This window comes from Diplotaxodon limnothrissa, linkage group LG12 (genome assembly GCF_057381915.1).
Source record: "Diplotaxodon limnothrissa isolate DT_005_m linkage group LG12, D_limnothrissa_male_GT1.1, whole genome shotgun sequence".
Classification (NCBI taxonomy): Eukaryota; Metazoa; Chordata; class Actinopteri; order Cichliformes; family Cichlidae; genus Diplotaxodon; species Diplotaxodon limnothrissa.
Genome location: NC_140607.1, coordinates 28,868,274 through 28,892,158, shown reverse-complemented (window position 1 = coordinate 28,892,158; position 23,885 = coordinate 28,868,274). Strand labels below are relative to the sequence as shown.

At 40.4% G+C, this 23,885-nt stretch overlaps 1 protein-coding gene across 1 annotated transcript; it reads right to left on the bottom strand.

The window, feature by feature from the left end:
• Positions 1 to 1,083: 1,083 nt before the first annotated feature.
• LOC146621520 (tricarboxylate transport protein B, mitochondrial) lies at positions 1,084 to 23,014 on the bottom strand. The gene is made up of 9 exons (XM_085368520.1): positions 22,903 to 23,014; positions 10,147 to 10,254; positions 8,320 to 8,419; positions 3,596 to 3,734; positions 2,623 to 2,707; positions 2,163 to 2,267; positions 1,735 to 1,850; positions 1,549 to 1,622; positions 1,084 to 1,198 (listed from the first exon to the last, which is right to left on the bottom strand). The coding sequence occupies exons 1-9, from the start codon at positions 23,012 to 23,014 to the stop codon at positions 1,084 to 1,086; spliced, it is 954 nt and encodes a 317-aa protein (XP_085224646.1).
• Positions 23,015 to 23,885: the final 871 nt, after the last annotated feature.

Genomic DNA, 23,885 nt, shown 5'->3' with positions numbered 1-23,885 from the left:
AAAATCCACACTGGGTGGAGTCGGGTTGGTAAAATATGACCCAGTTAGAAGTGTTGTTTCCACTAAAAGCAAAATAGAAGCCCGATGTTACTTTGTCTAAACAACTCATTGTGTCTTGTAGACTCACAGTGATCTTAAAAAAAAAAAAAAAAAAAAAAAAAACCCAAACATTTATACACCCGATAAAGAAAAAAAAAAAAAAAAACAACAACAGTGTGGCACAGATTAACAGCAAATATTCTCTTAATTCTCTATTTAATAATTCACTTCCAAAAATTATGTATCTCACAGTACATAGTCATAATATTTACTATTCTCTTAAGATAATTAGGTTACTTTTGCTTTCTTCTGAACAGACTTTCATAACACAATAGGTTTGACATTTGGCACAGGATTTAAAATATATAATATTCTGTAAGTTATCAATAAATTAAATTGAATCTACACTGTATAAAAATACATGGCAGGTTATAAACCAATTTTATTTAAGGCCCAACTATGGAAGTTGCTGCAGCTTGTGTGACTGCAAACTGCAACCAGTTGCACTCTGGCTCCTCTGGACTTTTAGAAGAGACAGAAAGCAACGCAAACTCAAGAAAATCCAGCCGGATATCTGCATATTTGCAGTAAAACAGCTGTGAATGACTACATATAATGCTCTTCCCTGACAGAGGCTTACAGAGAAAGTAAACCAGATAACTTAAAATAAAGGTGCTGCTGCTGGCGATGCTATTGGCCAGTATTTTATCTATATATTTATAAACTGGTGATGCATCTTTAGAATAAAGGTTCTTTTTATTATTATTTAATTATCATTTATCTTTCTTTTTCTTCAATCTTGTCAGGGAATGTTGATGCTGAGCATCACTTACACCAGGTGTAGGTGACGCCAGGCCCCCTTTTCTTCTTTTGTCTCCGAGTATATTGACTTCCTGCTCTGCATACAACACTAATCTAAGTTCAGCTCTCTTTTTCACCCCTTCTGCTGTTGGTTTCATGACACAAAAGAGGCCTGCTGAAGTCAGATCTATGTCTGATGCTTGTGAAGGAGGAAGTTGCCACCTTCGTCGTATGTCCAACCACCTATTCTGTTTTCCAGACCATATTCAGAACCTTTACGACCTCCTCATAGATGATGAAAACTATGGCCACATCAAGACATACACGGCCAAGCCGGGGAACTGTTCCTTTATAGAACCTGTAGAGGGATAAAGAAAGAGGGAGGAGTATGTAAGACATTAATTGTTTAGGGTGGAGCCATATTTATCTGCGGTTAGGGTTATATTTTCCAGTATTTTGATTAGTTTTTGTTTTTTTTAATCATTTGGCACATTCTTATTCTTAAAGTGTTTAAGTTTAGATTTTTTCATTCAAGTTCTTTAGAGTAATAAACTAAAGCCAAAAAGCATTTCTTATACAGTGTTGACAGTAGAATCTGTGAAATAAAGAAAGACACATTGTTTTTTTAAAGCTGTGTTGTTTTAAATCAGCTGTGAAACCAACACTACAAGCCAAACCAAACGAAATAAAACATGGAGGTGTACTTACGCTGCCAACCCTTCATATCTCAAGATCTTCATGGCACAGTCCAGCGTGCTTTTATATTTATGTGCTTCTAGACCCTTTAGAAAAAGCAGAAGAGCATTAGTACATCTGTCCACGGGTTGCAAGTTCGTATTTAAAAACACAAGTAAGAAAAAGCGTGTGATTTGTAGCATCTGTTGCATTATGTACCTGCATCCTTGTCTTGATGACATCTAGTGGAGTGTTTCCAAATACACTGGCTGCTCCTGCTGTGGCTCCAAAGAGTCCAGTCACCAGTGGATTTATTGCTTTGTTGGGGTTATCACCTTATGAATGTGACAGAGCAGTATGAAGGGTGGGGTTAGCTCTAAATCAGAGTTAGTTCTAAACTCATTAACATGAAGGATACTAATGTGCTAATTAATTTCACATCATAAATATTAAAAGAAATACTCTATATATATCAATCTCCACACACTGTATTATTACTATGCAAAACAGCCTTTGGAAACCCAACTGGGGTTCAAAGAACTGCACAATGACCTACAATAACCCTTCAGACCATTTGCAGAGTTGGTCTCTTTTTATTAAATATTGTTTATAGTAATAACAAACCAGCTGTACTCGTGTACACGCACCTTTGTACCAGTTCTTGAGAGAAGTCATCACGAAAAATCGAATAGCCTGGTTGGAGCCTTGCTTCAAGACTGTTGCAGTTAGACCCTGATATGTCCCTCTTAATCCTGTTCAACCCGGAAGCCAGAGGATAAGTTAATAAATCCTTCTTCAATTAAATTAGACAGCACATTGAATAGAAAAGAACCTGAATACCACAGTCCAATCCCAATTTCCAACTTAAGGGCTAAGAACTAAAAGCCTCACAATCTTAACTGACATCACATCTCAGGTGTTTCAGTATGAGAGGCTGTAAATGTTGTTGGAGGGGGAGGGCAGGGGGGCAGTCTGTCTGATGATTTACACAATGATATGAGAGTGAATATTGTTGTTGATGCTTGACCAGGGTCAGTGTTTCCCAGTGCATTACCCTAACCAACCAGCAGATGTCAGGTGAATGTCATGCATGAAGCCCACGTTTACCTTGAGCCCTGATCATCTCTCTGACTCCGTGGAAGAATCCCTTGTATTTGGGGTTGGCTGATGTCTGGTCATGAATGAATTTAACCTTGGGAGATTAAAGACACAAAAATACAGACGATACATTTTACAGATGTGGGAGTGAAAACTGAAGAGGTTTAGTGTAGTTCTCTTACAAAGAATATTTCTCTAAAAAGGTTGGTAACTTTAACCTTCAGTCAGTGGTTTTCAACTAGTTTTACTTCATAAGCCGAAGACACAATATGACAAAAATCATGATGAGAATAATTTATAAGTCATTCTTAACAATTCTTCATAGACTCTGATAAAATTGTTGCTATATCAAACTGTATACAAGCCACAGCCTGCACAGAATGTGGCACACATTATTTTATCTCAGTAATCTTTTAATAATCGCTGGAATCCAAAATTGCAGCCGAAATAGCCGCAGTCTCTCACAGGGCTAAAACAGTGAAGCAGAACACCGCACCCTCTCACATCCACACAACCAAACCTGTCTTTGAGCTGTGGGAGGAAATCCTCACAGACACAGCGACACACATGCACACTCCCCACAGAAAGGCCCCAGCAGACAAAAATTACAACCAGAAACCTTATTGAGGTTTTTCAGGTGATGTGAGCTCTAACTGCTGCACCATCATGCTGCCCACTTTCTGAAAACGGTCACATTTAACAAACGGTCCATTTAGACAACAGATTATGAACATCCCAAGATGTCCATCTTTGCACTGAAGTCCCTCTAACATGAAGTGATTTTAAAATGCACAAATATCTCTTATCCCATTTAGTAAAATTTCATTATTTGCAGTTCATAATTTATAGATTATAATTCACAGTGGACCTACAAAGGCACCAAACTATTGCACTTTATCTAAGTTTTTATACATTTTCATACATTGACACTGTTGCTCTCTCTATATTTGAGGGTCAGCTCAGATGAGCTTCAGTAACACACCTTGACTGTTTCCATTGGGCAGACCACCAGAACAGCCTCCATGACCCCGGCTCCAAGCCCACACAGCAGGCCTTTGGTGCTGTCCAGTCGACCGGACTCATCCTTGGCGTGGTTACTGAGGAACTCAAACACCCCAAACCTAACAAGTAGGAAAAAAGCCAGCAAAGAATTATGGGAAATGTAGACATAGGAGTGTCTGAGAAAAACAGACTGAATAACAAAGTTAATCTCATTTAATAATTACATGTGGGCAATCTTTGTGATTACACTGTGAACTGTGAAATAATTTCTTCTACAAATACTCAGATTATTTCAGTCTTTCACATGGCAACACTGCAAGTTCAAAGTTGGTTTAAGAAATTAAACTACCCACTGTAGTCACGTTTGTTTTTACTAAAATTGAGTAAACTAAATAAATTCAAATAGATAGTAATACTGCAGGCAAAGGTAAGGGTTTTCATGTCTCAGTGAGCACAGATGAAATTAGAAAGCTTCTTCCAACTCAGATTTTTGGAGAAAGCAAACTGCTGTAACAGCCTAATGTGTTCAGGCGTTTTAATTTTATCGTCCTGCATCCTCATTAAAGATGAACCAATAAACTGCAGAGTCTCAGTAACCAATGTGTGACCAGCAACAGCTGCCATGGAAGCCAGCCCAGCTACAGAGAGGTGTGGTTTGTGTTTCTCTGCAAATGGTGTGCCAGCAAGTCCTTTGCAAGAAAGGTTATTTATAGATGGAATTGAATTGTGGCGGCGGGAGGACACTGCCTGGTACATTTAGCAAAGAGGAGGGGGAGCACAGACATTAGGTCTTGATGAATGCTTTGTTTTCCTCTCTTTTCTCAGTCTGCTTGAACCATTTACCTGCTGTTGTAACAGGTCTAAAAAATAAATAAATAAATAAAAACTAGACTCGCTTCATCGGATTTTAGTTTTCTTCTCCATCTGCCGTTCTAACCAAGACTTACTTCTGCTCATTAACTCTCCACATCTGTTCCTGTCTCACTACTCGCACTGATTCAGATTGTTTTGAAAGACAGGCTCCCCACAATAAACTGAATCCTTAGCAGCACCTAACAGTACATAAACATAAATTCCTGTCTTTTCTCACACCATTTGCTGACTACAAACACTGTTTTAGCTTAGGGCAAATTAAAAAATAAAGCTCTTCCGCACAGCATGCTAGAATGATGGCAGAGCACTTAATGACTAACCTTGTGAAACAAATGCTATTCATTAAAGTCTGCCGAGGAGAAATATGCTACTGTCAGGCTCTCTCCTTTGCCAATTTACTCTATAGCCTCTCCCCGACTCATTTAACAAGTGGACTAAACTTTACAGTCAGAATGTGACACATCGTTTGGCTGACATCCAGTCACAGATGAGTCATCCTAGATAGTGGACTGCTGCCCAGTCTTCGTTAGGGGGTCGTTTTTATAGGGTCACTTTTTTCTGTCGAGAAGACGAAGGAAAGGAAAGGGAAGGGAAGGGAGAAGAAAGAATGCTGATGCTGATATGGATGAAGAGCTAAGGAGAGACAAAGGTCAAAAGCTCTCTTGCATGTCCCTCTCTTACCTCCCTGACAACCTTCCAGCATACTCCATGGCACATGAGGGTGCACAGGCAATCAGTTAATGGAATGAGCGGGCTGGAAGAAAAGGAGTGATGGAAAAGACGAAGGGGAAAGAAGATGGAGGAAGTAAGGAAAAAAAAGGCAGGGGTAGAAAAACTAAGCAGACCAAGCAGTGCTTAATAGAAAAGTGTCAAGGTATTCTCCATTAATCAAAACTAACTTTCCAAATCTCAGCAGTTTTTAATTTCTCATATTCATTTTTATTTTTATTTTTTTAAACTCAAGTATTTATTTTCTGCAGTATTTTGAAGTCACTGGTTTTCCCTCTGATCCTTTTAAATATACAGCTTTTGCAGATTTAATTATAACTATAATAATCATTATTATTAGACATTTAAAGGGGTAAGAATCTTAAATGAAAAAGACCAAAAGACATGTAGACAATGGAGACAACGGCATTTCATACACATTTCTGTATAAAATGTGACCACTTGTATGCAGTTTTAATTTTCAAAGTAGGCTGATCTCAAGAGCAGAAATAGAAGATGACCTTACCCATCACAAAAAGTCAAAATATCCTTATCAGTTTGTTTAGTCTCTTCTATTTCAGTATCAAGTAGAAAAAGCATTTTTGAAGGACCATTTATATGTTTCAAATCTGCTTTTAATTTTGTCCTTTTTGTGATTTTATTAAGAATTTTTAATATTTTTTCTTTAGGGCTGACAAAGTATAAAAAAAGTTAAACAGCTGATTATAGTCAACAGCTAAATGGGTCACAAGCTTAAAAGATTCCTGGCCTAAATGTGTATACACCACAGAGAGCATGTTATACGAATGCTAATATGCAATGTGGCCATTTATAAAGATTTTTAAACTTCACTGCACAGTAGAAAGTGTCCAAAATCCATATATAAATGACATCATATTCCCTTATAACATTTCTATGGCAATAAACGGCTTTTCGCCACCCTGCCATATTCCCTCACAGAAAATTCTCCTTTGAGCTGAAACAAAACCATTCAGACTCACTCTTAAAATGATGCTAAAGGCTGATTGACACACACACAAACATATACACTGTGCATCAGCATAAACACACCCAAGTCTCCCCGTTTGTAACCCTATTGAGACCCTGTCGGAGTTTGAGTGGCATCTTTGCTCCGCCTGGCTGGGCCTGTCTCTCTATTGTACAGACACACGTTACCCTCCAGCATAACACACACACACACACACACACACACACACACACACACACACACACACACACACACACACACACACACACACACACACACACACACACACACACACACACACACACACACTTAGTTTTTTGTTCTTCATTTTAATCGTTTCCCCTCTCTCTTTTCTTTATTTTGTGTGTGTATACGTATGTATGTAGAACCATCTTTATGAGGATCAGTTTGAGTTTTAGAACAATGGAGTGAGGACACAGTGAGGAAGTGAAGATTTTTCATTTTCCCACACCCCTTCAAAGGGCTGTTTGAGGGTTAATACTTTCACTTTCAATCTCTGTCAGTCTGCCCCAGGGTAGCTGTGGCTACAACTGTAGCTTGCCTTCACCAGTGTGTGAATGTGAGAATGAATGAATAGTGGTATTGTAAAGCGCTTTGAGGGGTCCCGAAAAGCACTATGTAAAATGCAATCCATTATTATTATTATTATTATTATGATAAAAGGTAAGAGTTAGGTTTCTATTGGGTAAGGCACTAGGGAGTGTAATATGTCCATAAATGTTCTCACAAAAATAGCTACACAAATATATGTGTGTGTGTGTGTGTGTGTGTGTGTGTGTGTGTGTGTGTGTGTGTGTGTGTGTGTGTGTGTGTGTGTGTGTGTGTGTGTTCACACTTGTCTGAAGATAAATGTCACTGCTACAAAAGAATAACATAATTATACTGAATGCTAGTGTGGCATTTATGCCTTGCCTTGTGGGTAATGGACTAGAATAATTGGAGTGTGTGAGTTAATGGTTTCAGGTAGAAGATCACAGCGGCTTTAGCTAAAAGGGTTCCTTTCATTCCACGTTCCTTCAGTGCATTTATATTTGTACATATGTACTCTCTACCAGTTTGTGATTATTAGAATATAAGCATGCGATCTAAGATTTTAATCAACAAAGTTAAAAGCAAAAACTTTTTTAGAAAGCTTTGAGTTCAAGTGTCATTTCTGTCTGATATCAAGAAAAATGTCAATGAGAAGAAAGACGGGAAAAAGCTTTAAAAAAATGACACATGGGTTAAATTAAAATGATTCTTATTTTATGTTCTTATTATTATTTATAGAATGATGCAAGCAATCTGAGGAAAGGGTGTATCCCATACATAGCATAAAAGCTTCTAGGTCTAAAAAAATGAAGCCACTGAGCAAGTAACTTAAACCTCCATTCTATCTAATAGACAGCAGGGGTGATTCCTCACGTTGCAGGTTACTGTTGTATAGAAGTCTATGGGAAAACAGCCCTCAGCTCAGTTGCTCTGTAACCTCAGTAAACACTTTCCTGATGAATTTATGAGCTCAGTCTTTTGTTTCAGAAATGAAGATAGTCTCACTATGCTGTCAATCCACCCTTTGCTCGTCAGGTACTTTCAAAACACCATGACGAAAATGCTCTACCCTAGACCTCAAAACAGGACTTTCATAACAAATGGTCACCATGGCTACCTCTGCCTTTAATGCTGTGTACATGCTCAGTTAATTAACAAAGTGAAGGTATCTAAAATGTGTCCTCTAAAACAATTCCTTCACACTAACTGCTGTGTCATGTGAAAATAGATCTGCTGACCACACATCCTCCTAAAGACAATCAAAAAAGTTTTTTTTAAAACAAACAAACAAAAAAACTGATTTTATACAATGATGATGAGGAAGAAAGGAGAACTAAGAGGGGCAGAAGGAGGAGGAGTATATACAGCATCACTGCGATTCCATTTTTGATTGTATTTTCTTACACCGTAACAAAGTAGAAGTGCAGTAAATCTGCAAGCAGCATTTACTGTGTTGTGACTGTGGACATTGCTCTTTACGTCAGCCATATTTTAACTTAATAAACTGAGAATATTACATCACAAATTATGCTCAAGCAAATGTATTTACCTTGCACATGACAGACCTCTGCTTTATAACATACCTGACAGCAGATTTGGGTATGGATCCATACAGCAGAGAGCTGAGACCTCTGTACAGCCCTTTGATACCGTGACTCTGTACTGTCTGTTTCACACAGTCACCTAAAGCAGGTACACAAGCAGCAAATATTATAGAATGAACATGATATGCATATTTGCATACAACACAGTTTGCTTTCTAATTTTCAAATATAAAAATTCTACAATTTGTCTGTTTTTCAGGCTGAGTGCATTAACCCTTTAGAGAATACACCAATACACTTGTCATTTACACCTCAATCATCAACATCACAAAAGAGCATGTAGCAACAGTAATTAAATATAACATATATATGCCGCAGATAGGCTGAACCTCAGCTGATATTTTCACAAAATCTGGTGTTTTACTTTAAGCTTTTTCCTGGCTCTTGGCTGCATCAGTCCAGCAATCAAAGTTCTCCAATGAAGCCAACTGAACAAGAAAAGCAGCAGCTGTCTTCAGTGCTCATTAGCACGGTCTCCAATCCTCAAATCCTCAAATGATATCCATAGATCCTGGGTGTGTTTGTGTACACTCGTATGCATGGATGGCGAGTGTGCATTGGTCTGATCTAAGTCATATAAACAAGCACAGTGACAGCCTGCCAGAATCACTAATGTACCTGGGGATGATGGGTAATTAGATAATGAGCTCCCGAGAGTGTTGCTTTTATTGGATTATTGTATGTTTTTTTTATCATTGTTTATGCTCTCTTGCTGCAGAAATACTGTTTATTTTATTAGGTTTTGCTGAAAATTTGAATAAAAGTAATAAAGAATACCGTTTTTGAGCCTGTAGTAGATGTCTGCCACCAGATTAAATCCTGCACTCCCTGGTCACTTCATTAGGTACACCATGCTAGTGTTTTGACTTGCTCAAATGCCACGAATAGAGTTATGCTTCCAATTTTATAAATATTAACAAAAGCTTAACAGATTCAATAATAAACATAATGTCTGTAAGTACATATCATTGGTGTAAAGCAGTCCATTGATGGGTTGATGAAATGTGTTGCATGTAAAAAAACAAAAATTAAAATGATAACGCAACCAAAAAGAACCAGACAGGATGACATGGGCCGTGCATGCACTGTGGTCATAAAAGGACAGACATGGCCAGGCTGTTTTATGTAAAGCGTTCCATCATCTTTTGTCAACTACCCTAGATTAATCCCAGAAAGTTGATTTTGTGCATCTGGATGTTGAAACTGAAGAAGCCACTTGGATGACTGACGAAGAGTAACAGAATCAACTTTCTGGGATTTCCTTGCCTGGATGATTGAGCATGCATCGAGACATTTTTATCCCATATTAAATTCACATTGTAATTCGTGAGTCTGTTTTCCCCCAATTGAGTTATTGCTATCACTTCCTGTTTTATTCTGATCGTTACTCTTTTTCAGTGTGTAGTGTTTAGTTGTCTTTCTCCTCCTTATTTTCACCTGTCTCTCAATACCCTGCTGTGTCCACATATGCTAATTACCCTCATATTTCTGTTACTGCCCCTGTGTGTCTAACAGTTTTTGAAGTGCTATGAGTTTTGAGTTCCTCTAATCAGCCTAAATAAACGTTTGCCTTCTGTTTACATCTGCCTGCTGATGAGTCTGTCCTCTTCTCTCATAATTCATGTGACTCTTGGTTTGAACTTCAGGAGGTTGGCCATATTTACATGCTCAAATGCACTGAGCTGCTGCTATGTGATTAGCTAATTAGATGTTCACATTAATGTGTGACTGAACAAGCATATCCAATGAAGTGGCTGGTGAATGAATTCCACTCATTTTACACTATTCCACTCACTGCATACAAACCTATTCCTCTATATTTTGGTGGATTGGCCTTCTCATCCAGCTGTAACTGGGTCTTGACATACTCTGTGGGAAAGGTGATGCAGATCTCTATGCCACCTGCGATTCCACCTGGAAACACAAAAGAAATCAGACCCAATCATCATTCATTCAGAGAACATACAAGAACTGCCACAGACAAAAGTGGCACCAATTTAAAAGTGAACACTGAAGAAAGAAAACCAGCTGCTGTGTCTGTTTGGGTGCAGCCTTACTTAGACTGCTGCTCCCCTTAAGAATTACAAGGTACGCCATTACATCATGGATCATTACAGTGACTCCACAAATGGCTCTCCCTCCATAAACATTAAAAGCGCTGCTGTAGAGGGAGGAAGAGTAACGAGCTGGGCAAAAATGAATCAACTGTTCCTGTCTCAATGAAGAATGAATAAACTAGAAGGAGGTTGTGCAAGAAAATTCAGCTGCCACTTACACGTTTGACTATTTTCTTTACCTAAAGCATTAAATGAGTGTTTGGAGAAAGAAAAATAGGCAGAAAGAAAGCAAGAAAAGGGTGATTCTTAAGTGATTCTTGCAGGGTTTGGCCTGAAACCAGCCAAAGACAGTGAGTTACTGCAAGTAGATGAGGACAAGTGTTCAAAGCCAAAGAATAACACAGATGAGTCACAAGGAAAGGAGGAGGGATGGAGAGACGGTTGACATTATTAAATTATCCACGGCCTACAGGGAGGGGTTCCATTACCGAGGCCAAGACCCTCCATTAACTCAATGACACAGATGAACACACATGAACAGCGTGCACGAGAGGCACAAGCAAGTCACGGGTTTACACAGACACTTACAGAAATTAGTGCTTGAAAAAAAAATCTAATCAGAAATGAGAAACCTCTTACAGTAACACATCTAAATTTGAGCAAAGACCAAAACAATTTCCCCAAAGACCACAGGAATCCAACACAGTGAAAATCAAATCATCTCACTCAAAGTGAAGTACTGACGTCATACAAAGTGCAGGAAATGGACATTTTAAAATCAATATTGGGTGTGACGACCATTTGCCTTTAAAACAGCATCAACTTTTAGCATTAGTTGACTCACTCGTGCTGGGACACCAGGAAAATGTGAACAAAAGAAAGCATGTATTTTCACCACTATTTTTGACAACAAAATACATTTTAAGAATGCAAAATCATGACGTTTTCACGTTGATATATTGACCATAACAATGAGTAACATGAGGGTCCCCGTAATCAGATTCTGTAAATATGGGAGAAATATTTAGTGGGGAAACCTTCCTGGTTTCCAGTCTAGTTTCTAGCCTTTAGTTCAAGTACTATTCACCATTTATGTGCATGCTGTTGACCTTTGAGCTTCAAGTAGGTGGCTCTTAAAGAAAAACTTAGCAGCACATGTACTTTTTTCACAAACTTTGTGGTGTTTATGTTTCATTGAATCTACTCTTACATCCACATTTGCCTGGTACATGTCACTGAACCTTAAAAAAATAAAAGTAGACTGCAAGGTATCATCAACGTGTGCAGCAACATTGCACATGAGCCTAGGACTTCCAAGAAGCCCAGTCAGTCGTGGCTGATCTTGGCCCTTTTTCTGAGGAGCTCACGTTGCTTCTGTTTGACTTCAGACACAGTATACCAACACAAATGGCAAAGACTAAACCTTATCTGCCTCGGCTGCCACTGGCCTTTTAAATGACACACTAACTTTATAATAATCCTACTTTATTCTGGACTTCTACATTTTTAGTAAGTTTTCATGTTTCACTTGTTGTTTATTTAAGACTGCGTACTTGAAACCCTCTGTGCGACTTCTTCTGACTGTACAACAAATTGCCCATTAAGGTAGATAAAGGCACGTTTGGTCCTTGAATGTTTAATCCACCAACTATGAGTTAAACTTTTTATTAGCTTTAATATTTTATGTGCTTTTATAAACAATGACCCGGAAACAGGTGATTGTTAATTAACTTTTCAGCAACATATTTCATTATTAGCAATTTTCCATTTAGCTGCCCTTGATTCTCAGGAGTCTGCTAAGCCGAATGCCAATGTAGCTGCCCATGCTAAACCAAATTCTAACCTCATCTCTAAAATCAAGCATGACAAACTGTCCTCAGATCTGAAAGCCAAACACAAGATCACCACACACAGACAGACATACATTTTAATCAGGAGGCTCGTGAGCTGTAATGCTGCCAATCCTGCTGGAGTAGTAAGTAATCGTACGCCAGCTGAGGTGTAACAGAAATCACATGAGCTTTACAATACTCCATTCAGCGACATCCATCCTGATCCAGGATCAGTGGCCCAGTGTGTCTTGGATAGAAGACTAAACAATCAACATTATTCTTCTGCTTTGTGCCAAGACGTCTCTGCATGTAAAACCAACCAGCACTCACTCAGAACACAGCGACTCAGCAGCAGAGACAAACACAAGATCAATCCTCATCAGACACAGCGCCTGCGGAGGAGAAGCTGCCCGTTTGTCTCCTAGTCCATTTTGCAGCATATACCCAGTACTGAGGCACACACGTGCCTCTACACACATTTACAGATGACACCCTAAATGACTCCTGTGAGCTGCCAAAACTGGGTTACATGAGAAAAATGGCCATTAATCTTTATCTTCCCGGGCTCGCTCTCCCTCTCCTGCTCTTAATTTTTCTCTCGGCAGCACCTTCCTTCCTCTCTCCTCATCCCCCCACTACTCTTCTTCACTCTGTGTCATAAAATCGATGCATCGATATGGATTTCTGACACTTAATATTACAAGAAAGAAAATTGAAAAGAGTAAGCTGAACCCAGAAGAGGGTAAAAAAAAAAAAAAAAAAAAAAAAATGGAGTCCCTGATACAAATATGCTTCTACAGACTGTTAAAAACTTAGACTAAACAGCAGTTTATTAAATCAGACACAGATGTGCCATTTCAAGGTAACACTGTCACTCTCTGGGCAGAGAAGATACATTTATAACTTAATCAACACCTCTCCGATTTCACAGATGGGCCCTGCACAGTTGAATGCCTGCATAGCCAAAAATGTGTGAGACATAAATCTCAGAATTATATGCATATGAGGCAAGAATACACTTTTGTAACACTTTCAGGATTTCCCTGAAACTTTGGATCCTGGTTGCAGGAATCTCCTTCCATTCAGCTACACCGGTGCTGTGACTAGGCTCAATCAGCCATCTGGTTTCAAATTCATTCCAAATTAATTAATTCACACCAAATTAGAACTAGACCACAAACCAGACCAGACAGCCACCTGGTGCTGAAACATTTGCACATTTATAATTATTACAGCAATCCGCCCAGACACTGTTAGCTATACAGTTACCTTTTGCTTTCTTGCATTTTAGTTTTCCTGGTGTTGAAAAAAATAAGGATACAGTGTGTTATGTTGTGTGTTTTGCTCATCCAAGGTTGCATTTAAATGAATTTAAAACCTGAGATGTACCAATTTTTTTTTTTTTTTTATTTCCTGATATTTACAATCTTAGAATTGAAAGGCAGTTTTCTTTTTTCACATGACTATGTATAAAAATCCTTACCAAAACACAGTTTGTTCACAATTATAGACGATAAAGAAAAGGGTTGCATCCATAGAAATGAAAAGATGGAATAGTTAAGGAAGGTTTCTTTTATATAAGAAATGTTGGCACACCCAAAGAGGTTTTGTGCTTTTTCCCCCCAGAGGGAAATCACCAAGATTGTAGTACAAATTTTTTCAGACATTTTGACAAGCGAACATCATTTCACTTGCAGAAATAATAAGATTTCTGTTAATTAATGTAGCACAGGCCTGCTATCTTTATTATATGTGGTACAATAGTGCTCAGTCACCTCCAAAGGTCCATTTAAGCCAGGAGAAACCCTTTAGGTGCTTATTGACTTATCGCTTAAATGACCCACCATTTCAACTCCACCTACTTTTGAACTCATTCTTTATGTACACATTGACCAACTGATATTAACGAATGAAAAATCCACACATACACAAATTGACGTCCATTGTTTGTAGTACAGAGAGACACAGAGGAAGCCAGGTGAGAAGACAGCCAGGCAGCCAGCTGACAGGGAAGAGCAGCTTCTGAAATCCTGTCCTGTCTGCTATGGTGACTAATGAGCACCCAGCACATCTGGTGCACTAAAAAAAAAAAAAAAAGAAGAAGGAAAAAAAAACAAACAAACAACTTCCTTTTTAGTTAGGAAGACCTGGCAATGTGGCATGTTTTACATATATGGGAAGTACCGTTTCTATCGGTATTTATATTTTTTTCACTAGCAGTATAGGGTTAGCTCTTCAGCCTGCTGCACTAAATCACTGATGCAGTAAAAGTTAAAGACAATAGAACACACCCAAAATAATCTGTGTCGGTCTGTGTGTTTTGCATCAAAATGTATTATTAATTCGGATGTTCTTCATCAGGATGGTTATCGGTTACTTCCAATTCTCTGGTGGGGAGAAAACACGGGAAAGAGTCTGAGGGAAAGATGTTCTTACGGTCAAATCTCCAGTCAACATGAAGAACGTAGCCAGAGGACTGATGCACTTCAAACAGGAGGTGTCATATTAGTAGTGCTGCGATATTTCTGTTTGACTTGCGCAAAAGATGAAAAGAATAATTCATCTGACGTCTGGCCTTTTAGGCTTCCTCTGTCCTGGATAACACTCTGTAATTCTCCACTGATGCTTAATTATATGAGGGGGATGTTGATTAATTTTACATAGGAGTCGATTCAACTGCCTAGAACCCTGCAGCATGAAGGCTGTACTCTTCTTTACATGAGCAGAGCAACTACGCACAGGTTGTTGTGACAAGCTGTACATCTGGAGACAAGGCTGAATTTGTATTAGTTATGTATTTATGTTGAATGACAACCAACTTTCAGCATCGGTTAAAGTAACGTTTGCAACAGTGTCAAAAAGGCATTAGGTTGTCTACGATGAAACAACTTCTCAACCAATCTTTGACCTCAGGAAACAGCTTCCTGATGAGTTTATGCTCTCACTTGTTTGATACAACACAATGCATGGCCCCAAATGGAGACAGAAAGGGGGATTGAAGGGGACGATCTTGGCTGTCTTTACATAGACTGCTAATTTCCTGCTGTATAAATGTTCTGTACTCTCTGATTTCTCAGTGATTCCCAGCCTTCATCTGTGATCCCTGGCCCCAATGTAGCTTTGATACTGAACTAATGGCTTTAAAATGGAAAGCAGTGTCAGAACAGCTTTGTCACTCTTTCATACAGAGTCTATACACTCTCCACTCAGTGGTCAGCAGACTGCAAACACAATCTCCGAGAGCCCTTCTCATAATATCAGGGGACTTCAATCATGCCTCTTTGGACTCCACACTGCCCACCTTCACCCAGTATGTGACCTGCTCAACCAGAGACAATAAAACACTGGACTTACTGTATGCCAATGCTGAAGAGGCATACAGTTCATCACCTCTCCCTCCACTGGGCAAATCTGACCACAACCTGGTGCACCTTGTCCCTGTGTATGAGCCCTTAGTGCGCAGGGTGCCACCAGCCACCCGCACAGTGCAGAGATGGTCAGAGGAGAGCGAGGAGGCTCTTAAGGACTGTTTTGAGTCGACTGTGTGGGAGGTGATCTGTGACGACCATGGAGAGGACATCGACAGCCTTACTACATGCATTACTGACTATATTAATTTCTGTGTGGATAACACCGTACCTACCAGGACTGTACGGTGTTTCTCCAACAACAAACCTTGGATTACCCCAGAAATTAAAGCTGTCCTCAAGCAGAAGAGGAGGGCCTTCAAATCCAAAGACAAAGAGGAGTTGAAAAGGGTGCAGAGAGAGTTGAGGGGACTGATAAGGAATGGGAAGGACAGCTACAGGCAGAAGATGGAGAACCAGCTTCAGCAAAACAACGTTGGTGAAGTCTGGAGAGGCCTCAGAACCATCTCAGGCCACAAACAGCAGAACTCTCTGCCTGGGAGGGATGTGAGATGGGCAAATGAACTGAATCATTTCTTCAACAGATTTGATTCAACCATGAGACAGTCTACAACATCGGCTGCAGACTCACCCACCCCCACTGCTGCTGTTCCACCTCTGACACCTCAGACACTTCACACCTCCTCTATTCACCCTGCTCACTCCTCCCCACCCCCAACAACAGCATCCAATACACACTCAACACAAGGCTCCGGCCTGTCTCTCTCAACCACCCAGGTTAGGAGGGAACTGAGGAGGATTAATGGCAAGAAGGCAGCGGGCCCAGATGGCATCAGCTCGAGGGTCGTCAGGTCCTGCGCGGACCAACTGTGTGGGGTGATGGAGCACCTCTTCAACCTGAGCCTGAGGTTGGGAAGAGTCCCACAGCTCTGGAAAACCTCCTGTGTTGTACCAGTGCCAAAGACTTCACGCCCCAAGGACCTCAACAGCTACAGGCCGGTGGCTCTGACATCCCACCTGATGAAGACCCTGGAGCGGTTGGTCCTGGCTCAGCTTCGGCGCCTAACAAGCTCATCACTGGACCCACTTCAGTTTGCCTACCAGCCTGGCATTGGAGCGGATGATGCCGTCATTCACCTCCTACATCGTTCCCTCGCTCACCTGGAGACCGCTGGAAGCACTGTGAGAATCATGTTCTTTGATTTCTCCAGTGCCTTCAACACTATTCTTCCCTCGGTTCTGAAGGACAAGCTGGAGAACTCTGGAGTGGACCATCACCTCACTACCTGGATTTTGGACTACCTCACCGACCGACCACAGTATGTGAGGACTCAGGGCTGTGTGTCGGACAGGGTCGTCTGCAGTACGGGGGCCCCACAGGGAACGGTTCTGGCTCCGTTCCTCTTCACCATCTACACTGCAGACTTCTCCCACAATTCCACCCAGTGCTTCCTGCAGAAGTTCTCTGATGACTCTGCAATAGTCGGCCTCATCACTGATGGGGACGACAAGGAGTACAGAGGACTGACTCAAGACTTTGTGGACTGGTGCCAGCTGAACTACCTCCAGATCAACGCCAGTAAAACCAAGGAGCTGGTGGTAGACTTCCGCAGGCACAAGCATTCTCCACTGCAACCACTGAACATCCAGGGTATGGACATTGAGGCTGTGGACAGCTACAGGTACCTTGGTGTTCATCTGAACAACAGACTGGACTGGACTCATAACTCAGACGCCCTCTACAGGAAAGGGCAGAGCAGGCTGTACCTGCTGCGGAGACTCAGGTCGTTTGGGGTGGAGGGCCCACTCCTGAAGACCTTCTATGACTCTGTGGTGGCTTCTGCTATCTTTTATGGTGTGGTCTGCTGGGGCGGCAGCATCTCTGCTGGGGACAGGAAGAGACTGAACAGGGTGATCCGAAGGGCCAGCTCTGTTCTAGGATGCCCTCTGGACCCAGTGGAGGTGGTGAGTGACAGGAGAATGGCGGCTAAGCTGTCATCCCTGTTGGACAACGTCTTCCACCCCATGCAGCAGACTGTGACAGCACTGAGCAGCTCCTTCAGTGGGAGACTGCGGCACCCACGGTGTGGGACGGAGAGATTTCGCAGGTCTTTCCTCCCCACTGCTGTCAGACTCCACAACAAAGACTTTAACTGAACAAACACACACATCCACACATGTGCAATAACACTAAGTGCAATAATCTTTTCTGGCATGGTTGTATTTTTACTCAGTTGTATATAGCATTCGTATTCTATTTTTATCTTATTGTATATTTTTATTCTATTTTATTCTACTGTATATAGTATATTATTTTATTCTATTCTGTACAGCTGTGTACTGTATTTATTCTTATTGTATTCTAATTTTTGCGTCATAACTTTTGCACTGTCCACTTCCTGCTGTGACAAAACAAATTTCCCACGTGTGGGACTAATAAAGGTTATCTTATCTTATGTTTACAACACATTTAGATCGTGTGTGTTCTGGCATCTTTACGCTCATTGTTTTATTTTATTGCTCTCTTTAGTGTGCCTTCCAGATGCAGGCAGCTATTTTTAAAAGCCCTGTACACAGCAAAGGACCAAGAGCAGACAAAGGTTATAGGTATCTCCACATACTGGAAAATTTTGCCACTAAGAGCCGGATATTTCCCTCAGGACCTGTCTGAGGAAATAGGATATGAAGGCCTTTAAATTATTGTTTTGAGCTAGCCATTTTTCATCAGGGTATTTTTGAACCCAACACATTAGTTGTAAATTAATTACCCTGCTATAATTAATATATCATATTTAACTTTGACACAAATTTATAGCAGCTTCATGTTGATGCTGAGTGATCTCTTTTTTTTTTCTTTTTTTTTTTAAACAATGTGGTACTAAATCAGATCTGCAAAAAAAAATCAGAAACACAATGGCAAAAACAAAACGTGTAATATTAAGCTGACATTAAACTGGCGCTCTGTATTTTAAATTATTGCAATCTTTTTTCTGTGATGTTTATTCGCGTGAGCGGGAGTGCAAGCTGTTACAGTGGGGTGGCTGGGGGCTGAACAGACGAGTGCACTGTGAATTATTGTCTCGCCTCCTGGTACTCAGGGTCTGCAAGCAGCAACCACAATGGATGGGAGGGGACACTGTGTGTCGCCTGTGACGCGAGGAAACGGGGAGTAAGCCACAGTTTGATGAGCCCTCTGAGCCTGAGAGCAGACAGCCACTCAGAAACCTTAACTGGCTGCCCCGAGGCTGGAGCGAGAGTGATGGAGGAGAGGAGAAGAAAGGGGGAAAGGAGGAAATGTGATATTAAAACTATCAGAGAAATACCCAATCTATCTAGGAAAGCAAGAAAAAAAAAACTTCCTCATTCTTACTGCGGCTCTGAGTCCGCTTCGCCAGTACAAAAAGGTTATTAATAAAAGCTACAACAGCACATGAAATCACAACAGCCTGTAAACCAGGACCAGAGAGGCATTTAGATCGCGCTCTCCCTGAGGCTTCACACAGATAAAATTCTCCCTCCTGTCGTGTCTCAACTTCAGTCATCACCAGTGGCTGTGGAGAGAGGAGCTGAACAAACCAATGGGAGCAGAAAAGAGCTCAAAGAAAAGAAAAGAAAAAAAATAAATAAATACCCCGCTTCTCTCAACCAGACTATGCGGGCTCGCTAAGCCATTAAGCTTTGACCTTCTGCTTCTTGCTTTGTCTTCTTTTGAGCCTTTGGCCATTTATGTGAGTGACTTTCTCTGTGTACACAGACATACTGTTAACCAAGAAGGATACAAAGTAGCATTAGCATGGCAGAAAACCAAAAAGAAAACCTAGTTAGGACTGTTTAAACTATTATCTTTCCTTTTGGTATCTCACGTCAGAATCACACATTTTATATCTACTGCTGAGTCATCCTGTGACGCTCTGATGCACCTTCATTTCTAAACTGTAGACAGAGAATGATAAGTCGCTGGTTTCTACACAGGATGCACAAAGTTGAGACAGAATGCAACTGTGCGGCTGTTGCAAAACTAGACAAACAGGCCTGACTTGAGCTAAACAGCTAAGGGAGCAGGGTACAACACTGGGCCATATCCAGTCAATCAGGCTGCACAGGAGTGATGGGGGAAGGCAAAGATCTCACCACGACCTCTTTTCCATTTCTATGCAGCTGACAGGACATGAGATTTTTTTCCTCCTCCTCTTACTCCACCTCCCACCCTAACACAAAATCTTACACTATTTGGCTGTTTTTGAATTGACAGCTTCATTAGTCAGACTAGTGACACGATTCAAACTGATATAAATTAGCTTTAATGTGCACAGGAAAAAAATACCTAAATAGCCTTAAATGTGAATCAGAGGTTCCCAGTTCCCAGTTCCAAAATAGTTGGGAAGCTGTGTAATATCTATTTATTTATTTATAAGTGACTTATGTATGTATGTATGTATGTATGTATGTATGTATATATATGTATATATTGTACTATTCTTAGTTAGCGTATTGTCTGTCTTGTCTTAATGTTGGTTTAAAATGGAGCACTGTAACAAAAAATAATTTCCCCCAGGGATCAATAAAGTATTCTGATTCTGATTCTGATATACAAAAAATACACAAAATGCAATGGTTTGCAAATCTCATTACCATATTAAACCCATAGTTTATTCACGGTAGAACATGAAAAAAGGTTTAAACTTACCATTTTAAGAAGAAACTAAGGTCATTTTGAATTTGATGGCAGCAACACATCCCCAAAAAAGTTGAGACAGTGCCAAATGCTCCAAAAGTTCTAAACTGATAAAAGGTCTGGACTGCAGGACTGCCCGCAGTTCAGCACCCAGGCTCTTCTAATATGAAGCCATGCTACTGTAATAGATCCAGTACAAGATTTAGCATCGTCTTGATGAAATTTGTATGTATGACCCCACGAAAGGGTATGTGGATGTGTCAATACCATTGCTAATACCTCTCAATGGTATTGATTCCTCTAATCAGAGAACAGTTTTCCACTTGTCCCCAGAGAAGACATAGCGTTTGTGGACCATGATCACATATAGCTTCTTCTTCTGCACGAAAGACCTTTAGGCGCCATTTGTGTTCACAGATAATGATTTCTGGAAGTGTTCCTGAGCTCATGAAGATCACAGGCACCCTCAGATTTTCGGCCTCGTCCCTTTCACACAGATTTCCCCAGATTCCCAGGATCTTCTAATAAGCACTGTAGATGACGAGATAATCAAATTCTTCACAGTTTTATATTACTCTGAAATTGTTACACAATTTCTAAGATACTCTTTTTTTTTAATCCAGTCTTTTACTGGCCTGTTGTTAATTACTGCAAAATGTTTCTCCAGCTATTTCTTTGTATTGTCACTTAATTTACCAGCCTTTTGTGTAGCCAGTCACAACTTTTTGGAGGTGTGTTGCTTACATAAAGTTCAAAACGAGCTAATATTTTTCACAACATTCTAAGATATCTCATATTAAAGCTTTAACGTGTTTTCTATGTTCTACATTAACATTGCATTCTGTTCTTATTTACAATTTACACAATATCCCAACATTTTTGGAACTGAGGTTGTAACTTATCACATTTATATTTATTTAAAGTATTTTAAAAAAAAAAAAACAGCAGCTGGTGTTTTTAAATCTACAATCAAAAAGAATTCCTTCAGAACTATAAAACATTCAGTATGCGACAACTGCAGCAGCTCAGGGTTGAAAAATCAGTGTGAGTGCTGCCAAATATCAGCATGTAGCCTTAATACAGGAGCACCTCAGAGAGGCTTTTCATCAGCCGGAGCTGCTGCAGCCTGATCATCATCACACAGGGAGGTCAAGGGGTTTTGGAGGGGAGGGGGCAAAAGGAGACAACTCGGTACAACTCAAGTCTTGTTGAATAGTAAGTTCACCAGTTGATCTAGATATCAGTTGTTTGGAGATAATCAACCATTAATGGCCTTTTTTAAATTAGATGTTAAACCATAACTCCCAAAAAACTCAACATTGATTGATAAACCATTCAAATAATTGTCAGTTGCAAGTATTGAGTTAAAAAAAAAAATGACAGAATACATACAAAAGTAAAAAATATGTGTAAATTTCTGAGTGCAAAACCTCAGGTGATGAGATCTGCTTAAAACGCCCCCCAAAAAGAGCAAAATGTAAATATGTACAGTTTCAAGAAGACTAGTGGTGTACTTTAATGAAGAACATACAGCCTGAAGCCATCTCTTGTGCTCTGATGGCCCACTGCACAAACCCGAGACTCTAAATGGCTCAAGTGTGCGTGGACGACTGCCCACTGCGCATTATGTTAAGTGCAGTGAAGGTGATCTTTAGATAAGTAGGATAAAAATCAAGTCAGTGCAGTGGGTCAAACTGACCTAACCATGACAGCACAGATGGATTTGATAGCACAGAAACACCGAAGAATAAAATCCTCCTTTTGTAGAAGATTCAAGCAGCACCAGATTAGAGTGGCTTAAGACATACAGGCTATAACTTTGTTTAAAGATCGTTTCCTTCAATCTTACGCTCTAGTATTTAGTATTTATTTAGTATTTATTTAGTATTTAGTATTTATTTATTTATTGTCATTGTCAAGAACAATGAAATTGCGTTTGGGGCTTCCATACAACCCAAAAAAAAAGAAGAAAATAATAAATACCCCTTAAAACCCAAGTGTACATATTTAACCCAGTGTGACTCCAATGCAATAAGACAATCCTTAGCAATAATGTTCGTAGAAATTCAGACAAAGACCTGAGAAACATGACAAAATACAACAATGCAACCCATTCAATATTATTGTACTGTGAGATATGATATCAGATATGATAGTTATCTATTTAAGAAAGAGGGGGGGGGGGGGGGGCAGGAGGGGGAAGAGAATAAAGATATGATGCACCAATGCAGACCAGTTCATTGCTATTAAGAAGTTGGATATGGTTACTCTACTGCCTAAACTGAAGCTGGGACACATTAGTGCAACTCCACTTACTCACGTCCATGCAAGAAAACGTGTGACGTGTCATTTAAAAGGAAAGCTTTTATCGGAAATACAAACCAGTGTGGTACTCCTTTGGCTCATAATAACTTCTTCTAATCCCAACATAGTGACATTTCTGCAAACTGTAGCGCGTCTTTGCTCGCTGACTTTTTTAAACCTCCCTGGCTTCTGACTCGACAAAGTTTTGCTTCATAGCACAGCCAAGTAGAAAGAAAGAGGCGTGGATGCTTTCTTGAACTGTGACTAACACTAGAGTGGCATTGTGTCCATGTGAGACTTTTCCGTGTGGATTGTGATGCGCTTACCTGCCAGAATCGCTTTTCCCGGATGAGTTAATTTCGCTTTCCCAGCCGGTGCCGCTGCCGCCAGACACCGCGGTCTGTGAAAGGGGCTGATAAAAGTGCCTTTACCCTGCATAGTTACCAGATTAAACGCAGTAAAATTCTAAAAACAAAGCTTCCAGTCTAGTGTGGCTCGCAGTTTTTTCTTTTAGTTTTTGGTTTTTTTTCTTTTCCAAATAGAGTATAGTAGCGCAACACCTGGTCGCCTTCAGTCTGAAGAGCTTTCCTGGATTCAGGTGGAGACTCCGGCGGATCTCTGTGTTGACAGTGGGCGGATACTGGAACTGTCAAGGAAGTTGGGATCTTCTATATCCAATAAATGTTATCTGTAACCATGGAAACCCCGTGTCACGACGATAGTACGTAAGAGAGCAAAGCAAGCCGGAAGCACAGAAAGGGGCGGATAAAGACTTGTGTCCGTGTATCCTGCTGAACTTTATAAGGTCCAATTAAAGCGAATGAACTTCAACATCCGCCGAGCGGTCAGTGAACGTTACACCGGGTGTGTAGCTGTAGCTGTAAGAGCGCAAAGTGAGAGACCGGCCACTTTTCCCCCACACACAACAGCGAAAAAGGGCGGGGCACAGCCTCGCCTCACTGTTTTCCTCCAAACAGATGATTACAGCTGAGCGAGGAAAACAGAAATAGGCTAAATGAGTCCTTTGTTATTGTCTGCTGTGAAAATGGTGAGCATTTTTGACTTCGCCGGCTAGTTACAGGTCCAGATAGTCCAACCACACCCTCTCCAAACAAAGAGGCTCGGAGGCACAGACAGAAACCATCAGTCAGACAAATGACAGCTCGGTTACCAAAATGTCAGAGTCCAGCGGAGGATGGAAATTACAGTGTAGCAAAAAATGGATGTAAACCATGTTTAAAGGTGAAACTCCATACCCTCTTTTGCAAAACAACAAAACAGGGAGGGGAAGAGCCCTCCAGAGCAGTTA